Source organism: Pyrus communis, chromosome 13 (assembly GCF_963583255.1).
Source record: "Pyrus communis chromosome 13, drPyrComm1.1, whole genome shotgun sequence".
In the NCBI taxonomy this organism is placed as follows: domain Eukaryota; kingdom Viridiplantae; phylum Streptophyta; class Magnoliopsida; order Rosales; family Rosaceae; genus Pyrus; species Pyrus communis.
The window spans coordinates 24,698,362-24,720,819 of record NC_084815.1 but is presented as its reverse complement, the minus strand read 5'-3'; the positions used below and the strand labels follow the sequence as shown (position 1 = coordinate 24,720,819).

Below are 22,458 nucleotides of genomic sequence, written 5' to 3'. Positions count from 1 at the left end.
TAAAGTTAATGGACCATTTCTCCAGTTGAATTAAAGTTGAGGGACCATAGATGCACGTTTTGATGAGTTGAGGGACCAATGATAATGAATTTTTAGTTGAGGGATCATCGCTTCAATAGAGTTAAAGTTAAGGAACCATTGCTACAATTTACTCAAGAAATAATTGAAGTCACGGCCTCTATTGAAATTTTGATCCTTGAATTAAAATTTTATGAGTATTGATCCCTGAATTTGTAATAATGTGAAGTAATGGTGCAAGTGACTCTCTACTATAATGGTGGAGATGAGTGTTGTCCTTGCCCCATAACGTGTGTTCGAACTCCGTCAACTTCCTAATCTAACGCCTAAGTTAACAAATCTATTGTTTGACAAAAAATAAGAAAAAGTAATGATCATTTTGACTAACTCCGTTAAGCATCCATCCATTTTTTGCCCATTTAAAAACTATATTTTAGATGGAAGGTTTAACGGAATTAGCAAAATGGCTCATAGTTCCACATTATGCTAAATTCAAGTACCAATATCTACCGATTTTTAGTTCAATAATCAAATCTCCAATTGGACCAAAATTCATGGACTAACCTCTAATTAGGCTAAAATTAAAAAACTCTCTAATTTTGTCAAAAATTAATTTACAAGTCAACCATTGATGTGAAATGTGAAATAGTTTGTTTCGATCAAAATTAAAAAACCAAAAATTAAGAAACAGTGTTATAATCAAGCATGACTTTTGTTCGTATAATTTTTTTGCTAGTATAAGTTTTTGAAGGGAATGTTTTTGTTCGTATAAGTTTTTGTTAGTAGTGTTTTTATTTAGAAGATCTTGAAATTTAATAATTCAAGTAATTCTTGTAAAATTGGGTTTATTTTTGTTGACATAGGTTTCTTTTTTTTTTTTTTTTTTGGAAAAATGATTAATTTATCTGTCAAATATTGTGATAGAAAACACTTTTACCACATTCAAAAGTAATTCCAGATTGAGCTTTTGCTCTCCTGTGCATCAAAGGATGAAAGATAATAATTATAATTAACTAAATAAGATTTAATTAAATTTTAACCGTTCACTAGTGAAAAAAAAAAATGTGAGGAGAAAAGCTTATGATTCCAAACATGCCTTTGGGCTGGGAGGTCAGTTGAAATACAAACTTGGGCCTTATGGACTCAGATCAGAAAAGTATGAAGGCTAGTTTTGGTACTGGATCGTACTCCAGCCTTAGTGTCCTAAACCAATAAAGCCCAATAACTAAGTTCAACATCCATTTGCTGGTTTGGGCCTACCTAATTCTATAATATTGTCTATTTTTAAGACTATTACGCAACTATTATATAAAAGGAAAACTAATGAAAATGACTTGAAAATTTTGAGTTTTAATCAAAATGAAAAAAAGGTGTTATAATTGAATAGTACCAGGAGTTACTTTTTAGAGTAAAATTGTCATTTTTCGTTAAAGTGAACAGTACCAGAAGTGTTTCGTTAAATCTCCCTTATATAAAAGGCTGAACGATCAATTTAAGCCTTCAATTATCACCTCGTTGAAAATTATGTTTCTAAATTATTGTTTCAGTAAAATAAGTCTCTAAATTCGTAAAAACTGCTAATTTCATTAGTAATATTATATTCAAAGCGATTTTATCCAATTATGAATCTAACGTCTAATTTATCCTTCAAACACCATTTGTTCGAAAAAAATAAATCCATAAACTATGAAAAATACCAATCTAGCCTTCAAAGTGTATCGCATGCAAGTTACGTGACTTAAATTGATGAAAATTTGAATAGAATACCGAATCTAATATTAGAGATGTAATTGGCAGATTTGATTAGTTTAAGGACTAATTTTCCCAAAAAAAAAAAAAAAAAAAAGAAAAAAAAAAGGGTTTAAGGACCTAATTTTACGCATGTGATAATTTAGGGACTAAATCAACATTATACCCTATGCTCATCTTAAAGAATTATAAAAAATAATATCATCTCTAGACGTCTGTCACGTGATACAACAAGTCTACAAGTGTGAAAGTACTCACTTTCGAAGGGTTTCACTTTAATAAATGTTACGAGCATTGGATAACTTAGATTCACGGGACCACAATAAAAACAATCACCCAAACTAATCTAAATCATCCAATGTTCGTAGCATTCGTTCGATAACCGTTAACGCATTGAAGATGGTTTTGAGTTTCTCAGAGTACCGTTAACGCATTGAAGATGGTTTTGAGTTTCTCAGAGTCTATTGAAGATGACTTTGAATTTCTCAGTCTATTGAAGATGGTTTTGAGTATCTCACAGTCTATTCATGGAATTCAAATTGACATGATATTATATATATACATGTATCCTTGTCAAGCAAACTTAAAAGTCAGATTACAAACTCTCCAACCGCAACTCATTGCCAGATATAAGTATTCAATTTGATTTTTGGCTTATGGGTCAAGCTTTTTAATTAATCCACTCTTATTTCACCAAACGCGTTTGAAAGTCAGGATAATTATAATCAATCTTTCACGTTTTGTTAATGCCTAAGAGAACCTTGTTTGGTAAAAATACAACCTGCATATGATAGGAACTTAATTATTAACCTAATTAAACCAAAAGGTTGTGTGGACAATCGCAAAACTATTGAGCTTGAAACATATAAGAAAATTGTTAAGAATACTCTTTCAAAAATGAGACTATCCCTAAACATTCTGCCGTTTTACAGTTTAATATCAATTCTCATATTAATATTACAAAACATTGTGTCAAAAACACGAGATAACAATAAATTCATAGAGAACTCCTCTTTTGAAAAAGTGCCCTTAACGTTTTTCAACATATAAACCAACTTAACCCTTTTCCAACCAAACAAAAGCAGACAGAGCTACTCCATCGACGTTGTTAATTATTTTAATGGGACCATACGAAATTATGGTCAATAATTATTAATTAAGGTCTAAATTAATTGAACCATACAAAATTATGGTCAACAATCATTAATTAAGGTCTAAATCAACGATGCAAATTATATCTACTTTTGAACGTTATATGGCTGATATCGCCGATCTCATTTAATGTGATAAAATTTTGTTGTTGTTGCATTAGAAAATATAAATAAATAGTGGTGTGCACGAAGACAGAGAACATGCAACACATTTTTTAATTTGTTTTATTATTATTTTTTTCAATCAAAAAATGTTTAAGAGAGATTGGTTACTTTCACTATTAACGTCAGATTATACCTATAACCTCAAGTCAAAAGAACTTACTTGTGGCACATAATTGCCAACTATCAGCTATCATTATTGTGAATTTATGTAAAAATTTACATATTACACACCAATGAAAACTGCTGACAACACGTAGGTCCTTTTCTTTGTTAATAAAGTTGGACGACAGGATTTTAATTGACCAGATGACTTCTCAAAAGTTTTCCACTAACACGTGTCCTTGATTAGAATGTGACACCGACTTGTCCGAAAATATAATATTTAGCAAATTGTAAGAAAACCCAAAGGAACAAAACACTTGAATGAATTTAGGTAGGAATCACTGATATAAAATTAGAGATGTGCTATCCACACATCTTACTTTATTTCTCACATATTACTTAATAATTTTTTTCATTGATCTTCTTCAATTCATCCGATCTGATGATCAAAAAATTAAAAAAAAATTCTAAAAGATAAAATAAAATATGTGAATATCACATCTTTAAATTTATCAATCGCGCGTTGACAAGAACGGCTCATAATACGGCTAATAAAGTGGGGACACAAGATTTTAATTCACCAGTTGGCTTCTCAAACGTATTCATATTTCTTAGTACTAATACGTACCCTTGACCAGAATATCACTACGATTTGTTCGCGAAATATAATATTAAGAAATTGTAAGAAAACCCAACAGGGAAAGGGATCATCCAGACATTTGAAAGTTAATCCAACGGTTTCAAATATGAGCTATTTTAAAAATTATAACAACAATAACAGTTGAATTAAATTTCAAAAATTTAAATTTATGGCTTTGATGAACTTGGTTTAAGAGATCCGAAGATTTCTTTAATAGAATACCTGAAACAAAACAGAAAATATACAATTTCAAATTTAAAGAAAATGACATGGGAGGAAGAAATTTACAAGAAACTCCAACGTTGGACCCCCGATTAACACGCATATTATCGGATCTTGAGTCAGCATCTCATTCATACGAACTACGCGGTCGTCGCCAAACACGTCGTCGCATTGTACGGTCGAGTGAAAGTAGCAGCTGAATCTGATTACCCGCCGCCAACCGCCAGTAATTTGCTGGGCCGCCAATTTTATGCGGTCATGGGGTGCTGCATCTGCTCCGGTTTCTGGGCCTGCTTGGATAAGCTGAAAGCCGGCGGACGGTCCGCCGCAGCTGGAGTCGACGACGCCGAGGACAGAATTGAGTCCTTCGATCTCTTCTTCGACCTCCACGCGCTGCAAATCGCCACCAGCTTCTTCTCCGACCTCAACAAACTCGGGCACGGAGGCTTTGGCCCCGTTTACAAGGTACGTACGGACTCGTGTAATTGGGGGTCTTGTGATTGATCCCGGAAAAATTAGGTGCCGGTATTTTCTGAAGTTTTGGGTGTTGTCGTGGCAGCATTAGAACCGTTGGTTTAGTTGACTACTTGGCATTAATCGTTGACTTACCATTGAGCTCGCACTGTATCGGAAAGGATGATACTTTTTCTTTTCCCTTCAAATTTTCAGTTTGTAATCGTTAACTTTTGGAGGAACATTACCGTCTGTTCTTCAGATGGTAAATTGGTAAACATATGAGTGTTTTTTTTTCTTTTTTTTTTTCGGTACAAGTGATATTCTATACTAAATTAATCTGTAGTATGAGCGCGGAGTTCGAACTTTCGTGCAAAGGTGAATGAGAGTTGAGAAGGCTAAGTTTTGAGCTTTTTCTTTTTTGGTAGCTGAAGATGTTAGCTTTTTAATAAGACGATATGTATTCTAAACTACTCTAGGATAATTTACGCTAAGCCTTAGCTAACTGGTCTAACCCACACGTAGTTAGATGTAATTGGAGATTTAATGTAGACGCGAGTGTACTAACATTGGCTAGATCCTAGAGTGGATGTGCTCCCCTATGTGCATAGTTCGAATCACCTCCCGTATTTTATATTAGATTAAAGTAGAATTTCGTCCCAAAAAAAGTTGTGATCTTTAACATACCACTTATTTGTATTTTCTTCGGTTTATTGAATATTTACCCGATTTGTGTGCACTATGCAGGGTTTGATGCCAAATGGTCAAGAAATAGCTGTAAAGAAGCTGTCTTTAGATTCAAGGCAGGGAGCTAGAGAATTCACCAACGAGGTGAAACTGTTACTGAGAGTTCAGCACAAGAATTTGGTCATGTTATTGGGGTGTTGTGTAGAAGGGCCTGAGAAGATGCTGGTTTACGAGTATCTCTCAAACAAAAGCCTCGATTACTTTCTTTTCGGTATGTTCCTCTTTCCCGTTTCTGAGTTTTCATATGTTCATTGTTCAGCATCAGATTGAATTGAAAGGTTTAATTCATTTGGTTAATTATTTGAAAATTTCAGATAAACAGAAATCTGGAAGTTTGGATTGGACAACAAGGTTTCGGGTGATTATGGGAGTGGCAAGAGGTCTTCTTTACCTTCATGAAGAGGCCCCGGAAAGGATCATTCATAGGGACATCAAAGCTAGTAATATATTACTAGATGAGAAGCTGAATCCGAAAATCTCGGATTTTGGCTTGGCAAGACTCTTTCCTGGGGAGGACACTCATCTCAATACATTTCGGATTTCTGGTACTCAGTGAGTAGTCTCTTTTCATCACTTCTTTCTGCGTTTATGCTGTACAATTTTTTTACCATTTCATCCTATTCGTCGAGGAGCAATGAAAAACGAAACTGAGTGAATCTTTTGTTAAATACAGTGGTTATATGGCCCCTGAATATGCAATGCATGGATATTTATCGGTGAAGACAGATGTTTTCAGTTACGGAATCTTGGTGTTAGAGATTGTGTGCGGGAGAAAGAATCACGATGGGCAGCTCGAAAGAGAAAAAGCCGATCTCTTGAGCTATGTAAGTTACTTCTGTGGAAATTTTTTATGCAAATTAAGAAAAGAACAACTTAAAATATGATCCCTCGATATTGTGACTAACGAGAACTGGTACCTTTATAATCCTAACTAATTAGGCGTTCTAGTTAAATTACTGTCCGCAATGTTCATCAGCATATAAGCAGTGCTATTGTGGCTTCCATTGAAATGAGTAGATGAATATGTTCTCAGTCAATTCATTTATTCCTCACAATGTTCCCTTGCTCTCTTCTGCAGACATGGATGCTGCATCAAAGAGGGAAGGTACTGGACTTAGTTGACCCAACCCTGGCCAGGTGCAATCCCGACGAGGCAGCAATGTGCATTCAGATAGGACTTTTATGCTGTCAAGCAAGCGTTGCAGAACGGCCAGACATGAACTCCATCCATCTCATGTTTTCGAGTGATTCATTTACTTTGCCGAGGCCAGGTAAACCTGGACTTCAGGGCCGTGGAGGACGTTGGACGACCACTTCTACTTCCGCTTTTACCAACAATACTAATGCCAGTAGCGGATACACAGGTGCCACCAAGGCCTCCGGCGGAAGCAGTTTTATTGAGGAATATTCTAGAAATTCGATGTCTCATTCTTCTATGGACGAAGGTAGATGATTAGTCATAACCTCCATTTGTAATTCAATTGTGTTGTGAGCTTTATGTGATGTACAGTAATTAATGTAATCATGGTTCTTAATCTAACATGATATAATTTGTTTTATTCTTTGATAATCCAAATGTCAAAAATTTACTATTTTAAGGTGAAACCTCTGTTTAAGGCTGTTTTACACCGACCACGTAAGAGAAAGAAAAAACCTCAAACCTTATACAAATCAAACAAACAGAAATCATGAGTTACAGAGAACAACATTTTCAACTAACAAATCCCACAAGCCCTGCGCTCCCTCGGTTCATCGCCAGGGGGACCCTGAAGGCCGTCTTTGTTCAGAATCCGAAGCACAGAGGGCGGGGCTTGAAGAATTTAGCCATCACAGCTCACCCTCTTTCCGGCTTGTAAACCATTCTGCCACGCTGTTAGCTTCGTGCCAAATTAACCTCGAACTCAACTGCTGAAATCCAACTTGCAGGTACCACATTGTGTTTACATTTATATATTTTTTGTATAGTTATATGAAGACGATTTTTATCTGCAATTCAAATATTTCTTGTATTTCCTGTATAATTTTCTCGTATATTCATTGTTCATATCGCTATATGGGGTACCGCCAATGCCAAATGAAAATTTCTTGCAGCATTTGGCATAAAAAAAAGAGAGAAGAAATGGACTTGAATTTGTTGAAATGGAAGCCAAATTGGCAACTCAGAAAATGCTGCAACCACGACCAAGTGATCTTCCTCATCTCCGTTGCTGTCTGCACTGTCGTTATCCTTGTGGTAACCTCTCTCTCTCTTGAACACCGATCTCTCGCTCATTGCAAATTTGATTAAATATCTAATTTTTAAACATGTAAAGGATCCGCTGATGTTTTTGTTTCAATCTGTTTTGTCAATTCTTGTAGCTGTGGAGGACGGTACTGATGACACCATTTAAGCTTATAACCGTGTTTCTTCACGAGGTGAGCCATGCAATCGCATGTCTGCTTACTTGTGGTAAGGTAAGAAAATCTCTCACCCTTCTATCTAAATTTTTCATAATGGTCGCGTTTAGTTTTTGAGACGAGAAATGATAAGATTAATTTGCAGGTGGAAGGGATTAAGGTTAACGCAGATGAAGGTGGAGTCACACAAACCCGTGGTGGCATATCCTGGCTCATTTTGCCCGCCGGATGTAATCCTTTTCCTGTCCTTGACCATATTTATTTTTCAGTTAGTTTGCACATTGCATCTGATTTAGTCGTTACCTTTATCATCTTTCGATTCTGTGCCACGCCAGATCTTGGTTCATCGTTCTGGGGGATGGTATTGATTCTTGCGTCTACAAAACATCTCACTACACAAATCGCTGCTGGCTGTTTCGTTGTTGCTCTAATTATTGTGTTCTTTTTAGCTAAAAATGTAAGTCTTAGCAAACCCATCATTTACTTTATTCATAAGGAAGTAAAACTTTTGAACTGAAATCCTTATCCTGTTGTTTTTGTACTGCTTGATATCGTACAAGTGGACGCTTCGAGGACTTTGTATAGGTACGCATGTCGTGTTCCAATCAAAACACCTTCCTGTCACTAATAGCACAGGATGCAACTTGACGTTTGAGATTTTGTTTATGTTTTACATTTTGAACGACCAGGATTCATTGTTTTATTTGCTGGAATTTGGTATCTGCAAGAAGCAACGCCGGTTCATATGCTTAGGGAAGTGATTCTGTTCACCGGTAATTGCAACTGCGCGATTTTCTTTCAGCTATTGCTTAAGAAAGTAGCATATACTTGTGGTTTCCCAATGCTTACTCGTTTTTGTCCAATTGCAGGTGTAATGAACAGCTTGTTTTCGGTTTATGGTAAGAAGCAACATCATTTTATCCACATTTTAACTGCTTGTAGTGTACTCATAGATGCCTCGTAATGTATACATTTATCGGTCAATGCAGATATCTACGATGATCTTATATCGCGTAGAATCAATACGAGTGATGCCGAAAGATTTGCAGATGAGTGTCCCTGCTGTACTGGATGTGGATGGGGTGTCATTTGGTGAGCCTTTATGTTTTCTCCTCCCCTCCTTTCTTCTTATCCATTTTCTGTTGTTTTCTAACTACAAAGAGCTTTACGCGCAGGGCATTCATATCGTTCACATTTCTCTGTGGATCCGTGTACCTAGCTCTTGTGATTTTGTCTCCGCGTGTGTGACTGTCTCGGAAACAGATAAACACAGTACACCGCGGAAGATGTTACAACGTTCTCTGTCATACATTTCGTTACAAAGAACACATGCAGATTGGCACGACATGAACTGCGTTCATCGCATGCTTTTGAGCGATTCATTTACTTTAGCCGGAAGAGGGAAACCCGGATTAAAACTAGTAGCTAGTATTCAGTGCTGCTCCTTAGGCTTCTGGGGAAGTAGATTGGTTGAGGATAAATCTAGGAATTGTTGTCTCATATTCTTCCATTGATGAAGGTACATTACCTTCTTTTTATGTCACATAAAAGCACTTTTTGATTGTTAATCTTATGCTAATATAATATAACATGTTCCTTCAATCACATTCGTTCATCGTACATCGTGCGACCAATTTTGATTAATTATAGTTTATATTCAATTTTATATAAAAAATTTACAACGATTTCTGACTGCACAATATACAAAGAACAGATGTAATTAGAGGATCTCCAAGATCCTCACAACGAGAATCCGACCACTGGTGAAGGTTACTACTCCTTTCATTTGAGTTTCCGAGTTCGATTCTCCCTCTTTCCGAGTAGCACTCGTAAAAAATGATAAATATGTTTTGCAAATGCAGGTTAGGCCGGTTGACTATAGTTGTAATTCGAAACGAAACGACTGACGTTAAACACCATGGAAGAAATTTGAAACATCGAAACACTTGCTGATTATAAATCCTTTGATTAAGAAAACAGAATAAAAATCCGACATTAAACCATATCAAATCAACAAAAATACGCGCTAAGTCCTCGACATCAAAATTTTAAAACGTCTGCCTGCTCAAGTGCAGTTCTTCAGGTAAACCAGATATTTCTATGCTTCGGTGATTGGGTACTCGAACACAACATCCTTTCCTGAAAGCTTCCGGTAAACAGCAGAGAAGCTCTCCAGCTTGTACTCGGTGTTGTTTCGTTCCTTGGGGTCCAAGAACACCTGCACGACATCATGAGGATAAAAGAGAAGTAAATTATCTAGTTTTTATAAGACAGAAATTGTAGAAATCAAACGAAGAAATACATGCACATTTGTTAGAAATCTATTATTTCCTGCTGAATATACTATTTCGTCAAAGTTTTGAAAGTTTACCTTCATTATCTTGGATCCATCCAGACGGTATCTGATGCGCTTTCCAATTATCTCAGCAGGCAACACAACATCTTCCAACATTGCTTCATGCACAGCAGTTAGTGTACGAGTGCGGGGACGTTGAGCAGCTGACCCTTTCTTAGGAGGCCTCACAATCCTACGTGTGGCAATCAGGATCACATCCTACAACATGACAAACAAGAAGGCCAGTATAAACATCACCGAACGCAAAAGAAATATTGCAGATAAATGCACAGAAGAGGGTGTCACTTTCTATCAACAAACAAATAAAGAACACAAAGTATTAATCACCTTCCCACTGAACTTCTTCTCAAGCTCCCTCACGAGGCGAACATGGATCTTGCGATAAGCCTTCCTAAGCCTATAGGGCACATGGATAACCACGGCCTTCTTGCTTCCAGACACATCAACTTGACTGCAGCAGAAAGAATGTAACTCAACCAACCGAAAACTGTTTATAAAACATACGAATTCAATAAACAACGCTTACATTGCTGAGTTGATATAGAGGTCCTTCAGATCACTCTTCAGCTCCTGATTTGTGTTTTCCAAATCAAATACCGCCTGCAGAGATAAGTCATGATCAAAACCCGAAACTTCAACAACAAAGTAACTAAAAAGCACAGTAAACAGCAATATAGCTTACTTGAGCAACCGACTCTTCGAATTCAGTCGGCTCAGCATTGTTATCCTTGTAAATCTTCTTCCTTGAAGTATACATCTTGGCAAAATCTGACTACATAGCATGGGCATAAACCACAATCAAAATTTTCATCATACATAGACATGAAAAAACCGGTAAGTTTCGGATTTTCGGCACGAAACTCCAAGTTACATATCATCCATAATACACTATTCGGGTTCGATAAATCAGAAAAATGATAACCAAACAGATAATAAAGGGTGGGATCATATTCTGGAACAAAACTCAAAACCCACATTACAAAATACAAATCTTTCTGCATTCAAACAAAATCATAATCCAAATGAAGAGAAAAAAATGGAGAAAACAAGCAAATGGCTGCCTAATTTTGCAAAAATTGAAGCTTGGAAAATAAAGAAACATCTTCAAACCCTTTCAAATTCACGTGAAATATAAACCACATAAGAAATCTAAGATGCATAGACTCACTACAGCTAAAAGTCTCAAACTTTCTCACACAAAGCAATCAGTCGATCAGTGAATCGAAGGTACGAAAACGAATTGAGAAAGATGAAATGGGTATTTGGGGATTTAGGGTTTTGGGGTTTACCTCGAGGAGAATCGAGAGCCGGAGCGACTTCTGCTTTTGAGTGACAGAAAACCCAAGAGCTCTGGCTTCGGCGGGTATGGAGAAAACCCTAAGGATGACGAATAAAAAGGCTTTAAGGAGATAAAATGGACGGTTGGATGATGAATCGTTTAAATGAACGGTTATGCTAGCCCTGGGAGTATCAAGTGGTAAAAGATTGGGCTTAAAGCCCAAAAACCAAAACTACAAGCTTAACCCAACGGGCTTTTACAACGGGCCCTTGGAACTGTCATTTTGTTTTGAGACCCTAAACTTTATATGTTTCTAATTCCCCGGCCCCAACTGTTGATGTCTGCACAATTTTCGATGTTCGCATATGATCAAGTTTTGGGGAACATACGTAAACAAAATGCTAAATTCACGAGAAAAATTATTAGGGGATGAAGAACACATAGCGGAGTTTGTTGAAGACGATAGGGACAGAAGGAAGACAAAATGATGTAGCGGAAATTTACAAATTTAACGTCTGAGCTCAGTTAGGAGGCCATGATACTTTTTTGAAAAGAGCACGATGTTCTGGTTTTAACTCACTACTTTATCATGATGTATGATGAATTTTAGTCATCCAAGTTCGTTTAGACTTCTAAAATCGCGTTTTAAAGTTTGTAATAAGAATTGGACTTTTCATTTTTCCATCCGATTAATGTTTTGTTTTCAAAGGGAGCTTGTTTGGAAGTGCTTTTAAAATGAATGAACGTGCTTTTTGGTAAAATTGATTTTGAGTACCAAAAACACTTTAGTATTTTTTGGAAGAAGTATCAGATATGTGTTTCTTCTTGTAAGAAGCACTTAAAGTGCTTTTTCAGGATCCACTTGAATTTTTAATAAGGATTTATTTTAAAAACATTTCATTAAAAGCGTTTTCAATCATTTTTAAAGTACATCCAAACGATTTTTATTTTTGTGGTACAAACTTGAAAAAACTTATGAAACTACCGACCAGAGCAATTTTATTTATTTATTTTGGGAGAACCTTGGTGGTAGGAGAGAAATTTATTGATATGGAATAAAAAGTTATACCTAGTCATGAAGAGACATAAACTTTACTCCTCGTAAAGCAAGAAAAGAAGGGAGGGGCATACACATTACCCTTCTTGAAAAATAAAATACAAGAAAATGAAGGGTGGGCATAGGACCAAACCCCTTTAAAATAAAACCTAAAATGTAAAAACCTGGAAGACAAACCGCAAAACAAAAAAGGAAAATAAAAAAAAAATAAAAAAAAAGTTTTACCAAATCAAATCAAAAGGTTATGGATGATCTTAACCAAATTAAAAGGTTTACATGACGAAATAAAGAGACATTGCTCATGCTAAGATTTTCCATTTTACCAATCCTAGGTAATTTATTCATTTGTTGTTCAAATTTGTGATGAGGAGATTCTGACTTGTCAACTAAATTTAAATTCAGACCAACTTTCCAGTTGCTAATTATTAAAATTGCCTATTAGTCTTTTCAATTTGTTGAAAAAACAAAATTTCTAATAATAAACCAAATATACAATCTATACTTTAATCGATAAGAAGACTTGTCATTGGTAGCTGTAGCTAACTAGATTCCATGTACACTATCAAGGTTGAATTTAAAACAAAATTGACAACCCATAAATGAAAATTTGACATAGTTTTGTATCACCCATAATCAATGGTGAGAAAGCAAGACTTAATGTATTAGCATGTCTGCTTAAGGGTGAAAATTTACTTGCATTAAAGGTGTCACATCCCGGCCCGGGGCGGACCACTTCCCCGGGCCCGCTCCACCACCGTAGCACGATATTGTCCGCTTTGGGTTTACCATTCCCTCACGGTTTTGTTTTTGGGAACTCACGAGCAACTTCCCAGTGGGTCACCCATCATGGGATTGCTCTAGCCCCTTTCTCGCTTAACTTCGGAGTTCCTACGGAACCTGAACCAGTGAGCTCCCAAAAGGCCTCGTGCTAAATAGATATGGGAATATACATTTAAGCATCACTCCCCTGGGCGATGTGGGATGTCACAATCCACCCCCCTTAGGGGCCCGACATCCTCGTCGGCACACACACGACCAGGGTTAGGCTCTGATACCAATTTGTCACATCCCGGCCCAGAGCGGATCACTTCCCGGGCCCGCTCCACCACCGTAGCACGATATTGTTCGCTTTGGGCTTACCATTCCCTCACGGTTTTGTTTTTGGGAACTCACGAGCAACTTCCCAGTGGGTCACCCATCATGGGAAGTTGCTCGTGAGTTCCCAAAAACAAAACCGTGAGGGCGTGGTCGGGGCCCAAAGCGGACAATATACGGTGGTGGAGCGGGCCCGGGGAAGTGGTCCGTCCCGGGCGGGGATGTGACAATTTGGTATCAGAGCCTAACCCTGGTCGCGTGTGTGCCGATGAGGATGTCGGGCCCCTAAGGGGGGTGGATTGTGACATCCCACATCGCCCAGGGGAGTGATGCTTAAATGTATATTCCCATATCTACTTAGCACGAGGCCTTTTGGGAGCTCACTGGCTTCGGGTTCCGTAGGAACTCCGAAGTTAAGCGAGAAAGGGGCTAGAGCAATCCCATGATGGGTGACCCACTGGGAAGTTGCTCGTGAGTTCCCAAAAACAAAACCGTGAGGGAATGGTAAGCCCAAAGCGGACAATATCGTGCTACGGTAGTGGAGCGGGCCCGGGGAAGTGGTCCGCCCCGGGCCGGGATGTGACAAAAGGGCCAGATTCAGCAGATTTTTCGATCTATGATCCATCGAAGTGAGGGGTTAGGCAGGTAGACTATTCTAAAAATCCCTACCTAGCGCCGCCTATGCCTCACCTAGAGACGCTAAGCGGTTGGCTACCGCCCCGATTAATACCTAGGCACTTGAAAATTTAGAAATGATGCCTAGACCTGCTGAGGTGCCCGCCTAGACCGACCAGACACGCCTAGACACCTGCCTAGGTTGCGACTCACTTTGACATAAAATAGATAACTTTCATTTTGCATTTTTTTTTTTTTAATAAATTGTAAGAAACTTGTTGAATACTAAAATGAACACAAATTATATGCTTGTTACCCATGTTTTCATTATGTTTCAATACTTCATAATATATATGTCATTTTATTTTGTAATTTATGATGTAATTTTATATATTTTAAGTATAGACAAATGGGCCCTAGTCCACCGCTTTACTAGCACTTAGCATCTTTTAGAACCTAATGGCCCTCTTTTAGCTATGGATCCTATTTCAGGTGGGACTGTTAGAGAAATTTTGAATTCTATGAGATTGTGCATTGTTAATTTGAACTATTGTCATTTTCTCAACTCAGGTTAAGGGAGGTCTTTTCTTGTTAAGGTATATACCAAGTCTTTTCTATTGCATTCATTTTGTTAGTGCTTCAAGTTGGTGGAGTCTCTTTGATCCACTTGACCTGCAAGAGTCTTAAATCGAAGCATTGCCGCAAGAAAATCTTGTCTCCTTAAATTGACTAACTTAGTCATGATTTCTCCACCATCCCACTAACTGGTTAATGAAGAAAATTGAAGCTCAAAAATTTGAGGCATGGCTTCATTTCCATTTCGAGTACCATGTAGGTTGAAGCTGAAAAGTTTGTATGGAACTGCACTCAAAGAGACAAAATGGACTCAGAATCTTAGTGTCTGTCTGATAACCATATTATTTTAGCATTGACGTTTTTTTCATAAAAAAAAAAAAAGAAAGTTCAAATCAACAACTTGCACAATTTTGTGTGTTGGGTAGAAAATTTACAAACGCTTAACACTTGATGGATTGATCTACATACTAATTTGTATCAAGGAGTCATAAGTTGCCTAAGGGTTGTCTCAAAAATAAGACCCTCAACCTCTTTCTCTCTCCCCCTCTCTAACAAATAAGTCATAAGTTCCTACTTTGCTACATTTCGTCCGCGTTCCATATGCCACACAAAAAATCACTGTCAAACCAGTTGGTTTCTGCCACGTAGCAATCGCCGGCAGAATTTCCTGGAAAATTTGGTGCTGAGTCCGCTGACACAGTTTCCTGCAGATTGAAGGATTCCGTGTCATAGCCATTGTTGTCACCACAATGGAAAGGAGGACATTCCGGAAACTGCACAGTCTTCGACATGTCCATTGGCTCTGAAGGAAAAATGTAAGGACCTGTGCAGTACTCTGCCTTTGTGTTCTGCTTTTCGACATCTAAATTGTACATTGGTGCACTCATATTAATTTCTTCCTGCACTATATTTCGTGGTGGCGGCGATATTGTTGCTGTAAAATGTGGGAAGGTGTTGTATTCGAGAGGCTGCGAAATGGCATGGTTTTGGTTTAACACAGCTGAAGAAATAGATGTTCCTCCTCCTATCTTCTGCTGCAACCTTGGCATCCAAAAGCACCTTATCATGTTTTGAAACTCTACGCTGCTCGTGTCGATTCGGAGATGCCGGGCTTGTTTCTGCACCCTTGTTCTCCAGTAGTTCTTGATTTCATTGTCTGTTCTTCCCGGTAAATATTGCGCGATTTTCGACCACCTACGATCACAAAATGAATGAACTTGCAACCGTAAGTATTTTACTACGGTCTTGAGACGAATAAGCACCATACTATACTATGCCAAGTTTCAATAAACTCCGCACGAATTTACATCCTCGTATTTTAGATTAGATTAGAATATCGCTCAAATTAAAAGTTGTAAGGAAATTGTGTTGTTAAGTGAGGTAGCTAGCACACTTGTTTCCCATTTTTGAGTGGAGGTCAAGAATCAAGAGCTGTTCTTCAGGGCTAAGATTTCCTCGCTTAACGTCAGGTTTCAGATAATTCAACCATCTCAATCTGCAACTTTTGCCAGTTCTCCTTAATCCTGTATAATTAACCAACGAATTAAGAAAATATAATCAAATAAAGAAGAAGGACTCTAACTACGGTCATCAGCATGCAATTGTGTTACATATGGTTACCTGAACGTTTGGCTAGCAAGTTCCATCGGCCTTCGCCGTGACGAGCTATGTACTGAATAAGAAGAGAGTCTTCTTCAAGAGTCCATGGCCCTCTCCTAAGCTCACCATCGTCTTCTCCGGAACTACTGCTACTTAGGGTTTTAGTCTTTGTCGACATACCAGCTCTCAATCATAAAAAGAAGGGCAAGCTTTTGATGAGTTAAAACAAAGCCAGACAATAAATTTATATGCAAAATATAAACAAACACACAGATATATATATATATATATATATATATATATATATATATATATATATGTGTGTGTGTGTGTGTGTGTGTGTGTGTGTTTGTGTGTGGTATACTCAAACCCTGTTTCTCCTGGTTGGGTGGGGCGCAAAGCCAGAAACTTTTCAAAGAAGACTTGTAGGGTTGCAAGTAAGTTCAAGATGCATGCATGTAGCTTCCACTTAGCTTCCTTTGGGTCAATCTTTAATCAAAAGAGTTAAACATAATCCTGTAAAAAATTATTTTTAAAGAAACGGTATCAGGCCATATTTATATATTATTTCTAACCAAATGAGTTAAACATAGTCCGCTCGATAATTTATTAGTTTTAACTTTATATTTTAAATTTATTGGTTAATTTAATTAAACTACCGTTAGATACTTTCAAATGTAGTCGTTGAATTTAAATCAATTATTGCAATTGAGGAATTGAGCCCGAGAAAAAAGGCTATGAGGATGGTTACATTTGGCTAGCCTGATCAATCTTGGTGGGCTTCATAGAATTATAACTCAGTCATCTTGGAGATGATTTTTTGACAAATGAGGTCATTTTTTGACTTTTGGACGTTGGCCTTAGTCTATGGTTTATATAGGAAAATTAAAAAAAAAGAATATTTCAAGCAACTGTGTATGGTTCCTAAAGGGGGTTTAAGGAAAGGGATCCTCTTTGGATCCCTTCCTCCTAATCCACCAAGTTCGGGGATTCGGACCGTTGAAATTTGATCCAATGACTACAAACAGGGGCTTACTTTGAAAGTTATAATAACTTTAGTTGTTAGATCAAATTTTAACAGTCCGAATCCTTAAACTTGATGAATTAGGAGGAAGGGAGATGAAAATAATCCATTTCCGGGGTTTAACTTGTTTCCTGGTCTCTTTACGTATTTACAGTAAAACGACATTCACCCTTGGAAGTAAACAAACTGTCTTGGTATCTAAACTACATGGTCAATGTATTAATCATTTCAAAACCGTTATTTGATATTTAACTATAACTTCGCTAAATCAGATTAATAGTATGGTAATTAAAATAGTGTCTTCAATTCATTTTTAATTATTTGAGTTTTTAAACTAAATTTACCCTCTAAAAAAGTCATTCTGCAATATCTTTGAGACAAATAATATGATTGAACAAATCAAATAATTACCAAAAACAAAAAACAAAAAACAAAAGCGTGCGAAAGTCATTCTTCATGAGAAAATTAGACTTAGTTGTGAAGTAGGAATTTTCATCCTGATCGATCGTCTGATTGATCGATTTAGACATATTAACTTTCGCATAAGACCAAAAAATTATAAAACAGAGTGTTGCTATCTTATCTTTTAGTCGTCCCTTGATTAGTATATATCGCTGTTTAGGCATCGTAAAAGATAAACCAACACGTTTCTTTTGGTGGTAATTAAGATAAATATAACACCACTACATCAATAAACAATATGTAAATTAAATTCAATGAATTATAAAACAAAAAACATAATTACAAAACAAAAAACAAGAACATGAGGTACTGCTCTCTGCATGCAATGCAATGCTGTCAGCAAAATAATAAGAAAATATTAATTTTTACGTACGCAATGCACGTATCGGATTTATAGTTAGTACTAAGACGTGTTTAATTAGTGAGCCTAAAATTTGTTTTGACTTTTTTTTTTTTGTTTTTTTTTTTTTAAGAGAAGTTTGTTTTGATTTAAGTTATTGTTTTTTAACATCGATGTAATGCTACTTAGTAGTTAGAATTACAGTCCAGTGATATTTCTCTTCACTTGTAAGTGAGAGATCTTAGGTTCAATTCTCGTTAAAGCAAATTTAAATCATATTATTATGGATAACCCAATCTCCCATCTTCTTAATGTATATAATATCGTTTGTTAAAAAATAATTAATATATTATCTACTTTTTTTGGAAAACTATCTTATAGATGGACTATTTTATAAATTCCGGACGGACCCAAAATCTCATAGATATCCTTATGTATAAGCATCGTAAAAGATAACCAACACGTTTCTTTTGATAACAATTAAGATAAATCACTACTTCCTTAACAATATGTAAATTAATTTCAATGAATTTCAAAACAAAAACAACAACATGAGGTATTGCTCTCTCCATGCAGTGCTGTCAGCAAAATTAATAGAGAATTATTAATGTGTACGTACGCAATGCATGTATCGTCTTTATTTAAGTATTAAATCAATTAAACACATGTTTAATATTTGAATTAAGAAAAATGCTAAGAAAAATCTTTAACCGCCGTATCATGTGATCTACAAAATATCATTCGATATAGACCCGTAAATTAAGCCGTCCACGTTTTCATGCACAGACATGTTAGGGATACTGCCAAGTTTTGATTATGATTTAGCTACTGTTGCAACATGTAGTTTTCTGCCAGAACATTTAGATAAAGATAAGATGAAATTATTACCCAAAAAAAAAGAAAAGATGAAATTGATATACCTTAATTTTGTTCCTTTCAATCTCAAACCGAATTGAGATTTGATGGGTTTATGACCGTGTGTCATGGGTTTCGCATGCGTTCACTATAAGCAAGTACTTTTAAAATGATCAAAAATATTTTTTATGAAACTATCTTTAGAACAAATCCTTTTTAAAAACTTAAGTGAATCATGGAAAAACACTTTAAGTGCGTTATGGAAGAAGAGAAAACACTTCAAGTGCTTTTGGAACGCAAAAACATTTTTTTTAAAAACGTTTTCATTCATTTTAAAAGTACCCAAAACAAGCCCTTAATGATTTGTGACAAGAGCCGACTTTGTGGATAGCAAAAGGTGAAATCGCACATGACTCCAATTTGAAAGGGCCCTAAAAATTTTGGAAAAATATATTATGGAGGGAATTTTTATAAATTTTATACAGGACTCCTAAAATCTCAGACAACCTGTGTGACCAATACAATGGTTCCTATCAAGACTATACTAGACCTCAGGTGTAAGGCTTAGTGCAAGGATCATCTATCTTCACACTTTAGGAAAAGGATCCTCGCTAGATCCTTTTCTTGGGGATCCAGGGGATCTCGTAATCACGTCTGTTCATTGTACATTGTACGGTCAGAAATTATTTAAAATTTAAAATTAAATATAAATAGTACCCAACGAAAATTAGCTGCACGATGTACGATGAACGGATATGATTACGAGATCCCCCGGATCCCTAACTTTACACCAACAATACGTAATGCCCGAACACATGGCTAAAATAGGTTAGGCTACAACACGAACATGTACTTGGTACCTGAAAATATTATTATCATGGCCAATTGAATAGTGTAACACCACTTTTAGGGTACTACTTAGAACTATTTGATGAGTTATTTGTAAGTCTTCACTTGTTTGTAGCTCATCATCTTACTCCTATTATCAAGCCAACTTTACACCAACAATACCTAATGCCCGAACACATGGCTAAAATAGGTTAGGCTACAACATTAACATGTATTCGGTACTTGAAAATATCATGATCATCGCCAATTGAATAGTGTATCACCATTTTTAGGGTACTACTTAGAACTATTTGATGAGTTATTTGTAAGTCTTCATACTTGTTTGTAGCTCATCATCTTACTCTTCTCGTATCGTCGAGGTTTATTAGGAAAAAAAATACTAATTTTGTTCGTTTACTCAAACGGAAGATATCATTCACCTAAAGATTAGACCCTAAAAAAGGCCAAAAGCAAAGAAACGACCTGTCAATTTCTTGAAAACGAAATTTGGGCAATGGGGTGGATTCCATTCAAAGGTTCATAGTTTCCTCCTCTTCTTTTTCCTAGATGATCCGCAATGCTCTCGGTATAAATGAAACGTGCTTGACTGACCTCTCGGTACAAATGAAACGTGCTTGACTGACCAAATTATATTAAAAGATATCATCCAGCACTTACAAAAAGTTAAAATTCTTATTGATGGTTCCTTATTGAGGGGCGGCATTTTGATGAGCTACAGCGCCGTTTCTTGTGTGGTTCCGGCTCCTCCAGCAAAACCCCAATCAAGCTTTGAACACAGCAAAAATGTGCTGAAAAGTCTGCAGAATTTTTTAGTTGCAGCTAATTTTGACCTTAAAAAGATACTGTATTTTGAGGAAGACGAGAATGACTGTCATACCGTCACGTAGTTTTATAAAGTCGTGTATTATAGTATGAGTTATCAATGACATGGTATGATGCTAGTTGGTATACGCAAGGACTTTGACCTTGTAACAGTGATCAATTGGTTACCAAATCTTAAACATCAAGAAACTACTCTTTGGATTGTGATATGATCTAATTAGCTAGTGATTGCGATGTTTAGCGATAAGTAGAGCTTTAATATTTTTTTTGGGTAAATTACACTTTCATACCTCATGTTTGGGATCTATTTCAATTCCTTACAACATCTTCAAAACATTTCACTTTCATACCTTAAGTACTATTTTATTTCAAAATAATACATCCGTTACATTTTCCATCCATTGATCGGTTAAATACTGACGTGGCTGTCATATATATGTCATGTGGCTGCCAAATGTCTGCCACGTGACAAATAAAATAATTTTTTATTTATTTAAAAAAAAACTGAATTTTCTCAACAAAAAAAAAAAAAAAAATCTCTCCCCCACCCCTCCAGCGACCCAAATCCCTATCCCTAACCCAGAACTTAAAAACTTGCTGCAGCAGGAAGAAGAAGAGGAAGGAAGGAGGAAAAAAAAAAAAATTCCCAAAACCTAGTTCCTCCCCGCCCCCCCCCCACATCTTATCCCCCTCATCCTCTTCTCTTCTCCCTGCAACTCCCAAACCCATCTCCCCCATCTTCATCTTCCCTGCAACCCAAGAAAAAAAAAAAACCCAGATCCCGTCTCGCCATCGCCGGGTTCATGGAATGGGTGTGGATTTAAGGAGTTGTGGGGGGGGGGGGGGGGTGTGTGTGTGTAGAGGAGAGTGGGGGTGTGTAGAGAAGGGAAGAGGGTGGGTGCAAAGGGAGGGAGGGTCACGGGTTGGGGGGTGCGCAAGGAGGGTCGCAGGCGGGTGGGGGTTCTTTCTGGGCTTCTGGTTTTAGGTGGGGTTATTGGATTTTTGGGTTTTGGTTTGGGGGGTTGACGGGGTTGGTTTATTTCAGTTTTTTTATTTTATTTTATAATTATTATTTATATTTAGAAGATTAAGGTAAAAAAATAAAAAATAAAAAATTAAATTTTTTTTTTGTCACGTGTCAGACATTTGGCAGCCACATTAGCACTTAACGGATCAATGGATGGAAAATGTAACGGAGGTATTATTTTGAAAAAATAGTACTTAAGGTATGAAAGTAAAATGTTTTGAAGATGTTGTAAAAAATTGAAATAGACTCCAAACCTGAGGTATGAAAGTGTAATTTACCTTTTTTTTTTTAGCTATAAATAGGATAGGACGCCAAACCCTAAACCCTAAATTCAAAATCGGACTTTTGTTTGAATACCATGAGGCCCAAACCCTCAGCCCAAACAAGAACAGAACTATACGAGGAGAAGATCATTGTGGAGATGGCCCAGAGCAGAAACAAGGTAAGCAGTCCACCTAGTAACAAAATAAAAAAAGCCCAATCCAATATGGATTTAACCCCAATCCAAATACTTGTCGATGGGCTATCTTTGCAAGGAGAAACTTCGGCGTATTATGCATATGATATGAGTGTACCTGCTTAAAATGAAAATTTTCAATGTGTAGGAAACACGGTTTAATACATTAAATGTAATAATATAACTGGTTTAAAACTTGAAGAAAAATAAAAAATTTCAACGCATGACACTTGCTATACCGGGTTGTGTTTCCGACACACAACAAAAAATCTCAAATCCATAAAATCTCCAAAATTCACTAAAAGAATAATGAAAAGATCAAGAATTTAATATCTACCTGATTCACGCTTTGTTCAAAGTTCAACCACTTCTTATATTAATAAACATGATCATACACTTCA

General features: G+C 36.6%; 4 protein-coding genes across 5 annotated transcripts; 2 read left to right on the top strand and 2 right to left on the bottom strand.

Moving 5' to 3' along the window:
• The first annotated feature begins 3,970 nt into the window (after positions 1-3,970).
• On the top strand, positions 3,971-6,808 carry LOC137713260 (cysteine-rich receptor-like protein kinase 44). The gene is made up of 5 exons (XM_068452550.1): positions 3,971-4,512; positions 5,248-5,458; positions 5,562-5,799; positions 5,921-6,071; positions 6,326-6,808. The coding sequence occupies exons 1-5, from the start codon at positions 4,306-4,308 to the stop codon at positions 6,698-6,700; spliced, it is 1,182 nt and encodes a 393-aa protein (XP_068308651.1). The 5' UTR covers positions 3,971-4,305; the 3' UTR covers positions 6,701-6,808.
• Positions 6,809-6,944: 136 nt separating this feature from the next.
• On the top strand, positions 6,945-9,190 carry LOC137713262 (uncharacterized). The gene is made up of 10 exons (XM_068452551.1): positions 6,945-7,173; positions 7,339-7,480; positions 7,606-7,701; positions 7,790-7,874; positions 7,980-8,101; positions 8,205-8,229; positions 8,334-8,417; positions 8,514-8,543; positions 8,634-8,736; positions 8,820-9,190. The coding sequence occupies exons 2-10, from the start codon at positions 7,367-7,369 to the stop codon at positions 8,890-8,892; spliced, it is 732 nt and encodes a 243-aa protein (XP_068308652.1). The 5' UTR covers positions 6,945-7,173; positions 7,339-7,366; the 3' UTR covers positions 8,893-9,190.
• A 378-nt stretch (positions 9,191-9,568) lies between these two features.
• On the bottom strand, positions 9,569-11,425 carry LOC137712024 (small ribosomal subunit protein eS7). 2 transcript variants are annotated; one of them, XM_068451175.1, is made up of 6 exons: positions 11,290-11,425; positions 10,683-10,768; positions 10,527-10,600; positions 10,328-10,451; positions 10,016-10,198; positions 9,569-9,862 (listed from the first exon to the last, which is right to left on the bottom strand). In XM_068451175.1, exons 2-6 carry the CDS (start codon positions 10,755-10,757, stop codon positions 9,743-9,745), a joined length of 576 nt encoding a protein of 191 aa, XP_068307276.1. In that variant the 5' UTR covers positions 10,758-10,768; positions 11,290-11,425; the 3' UTR covers positions 9,569-9,742. The 2 variants fall into 2 exon arrangements, with proteins under 2 accessions (XP_068307276.1, XP_068307275.1); XM_068451174.1 differs by having other exon boundaries at positions 10,683-10,772; positions 11,290-11,391.
• A 3,583-nt stretch (positions 11,426-15,008) lies between these two features.
• On the bottom strand, positions 15,009-16,488 carry LOC137713090 (transcription factor MYB62-like). The gene is made up of 3 exons (XM_068452343.1): positions 16,243-16,488; positions 16,016-16,145; positions 15,009-15,816 (listed from the first exon to the last, which is right to left on the bottom strand). Exons 1-3 carry the CDS (start codon positions 16,397-16,399, stop codon positions 15,201-15,203), a joined length of 903 nt encoding a protein of 300 aa, XP_068308444.1. The 5' UTR covers positions 16,400-16,488; the 3' UTR covers positions 15,009-15,200.
• Positions 16,489-22,458: the final 5,970 nt, after the last annotated feature.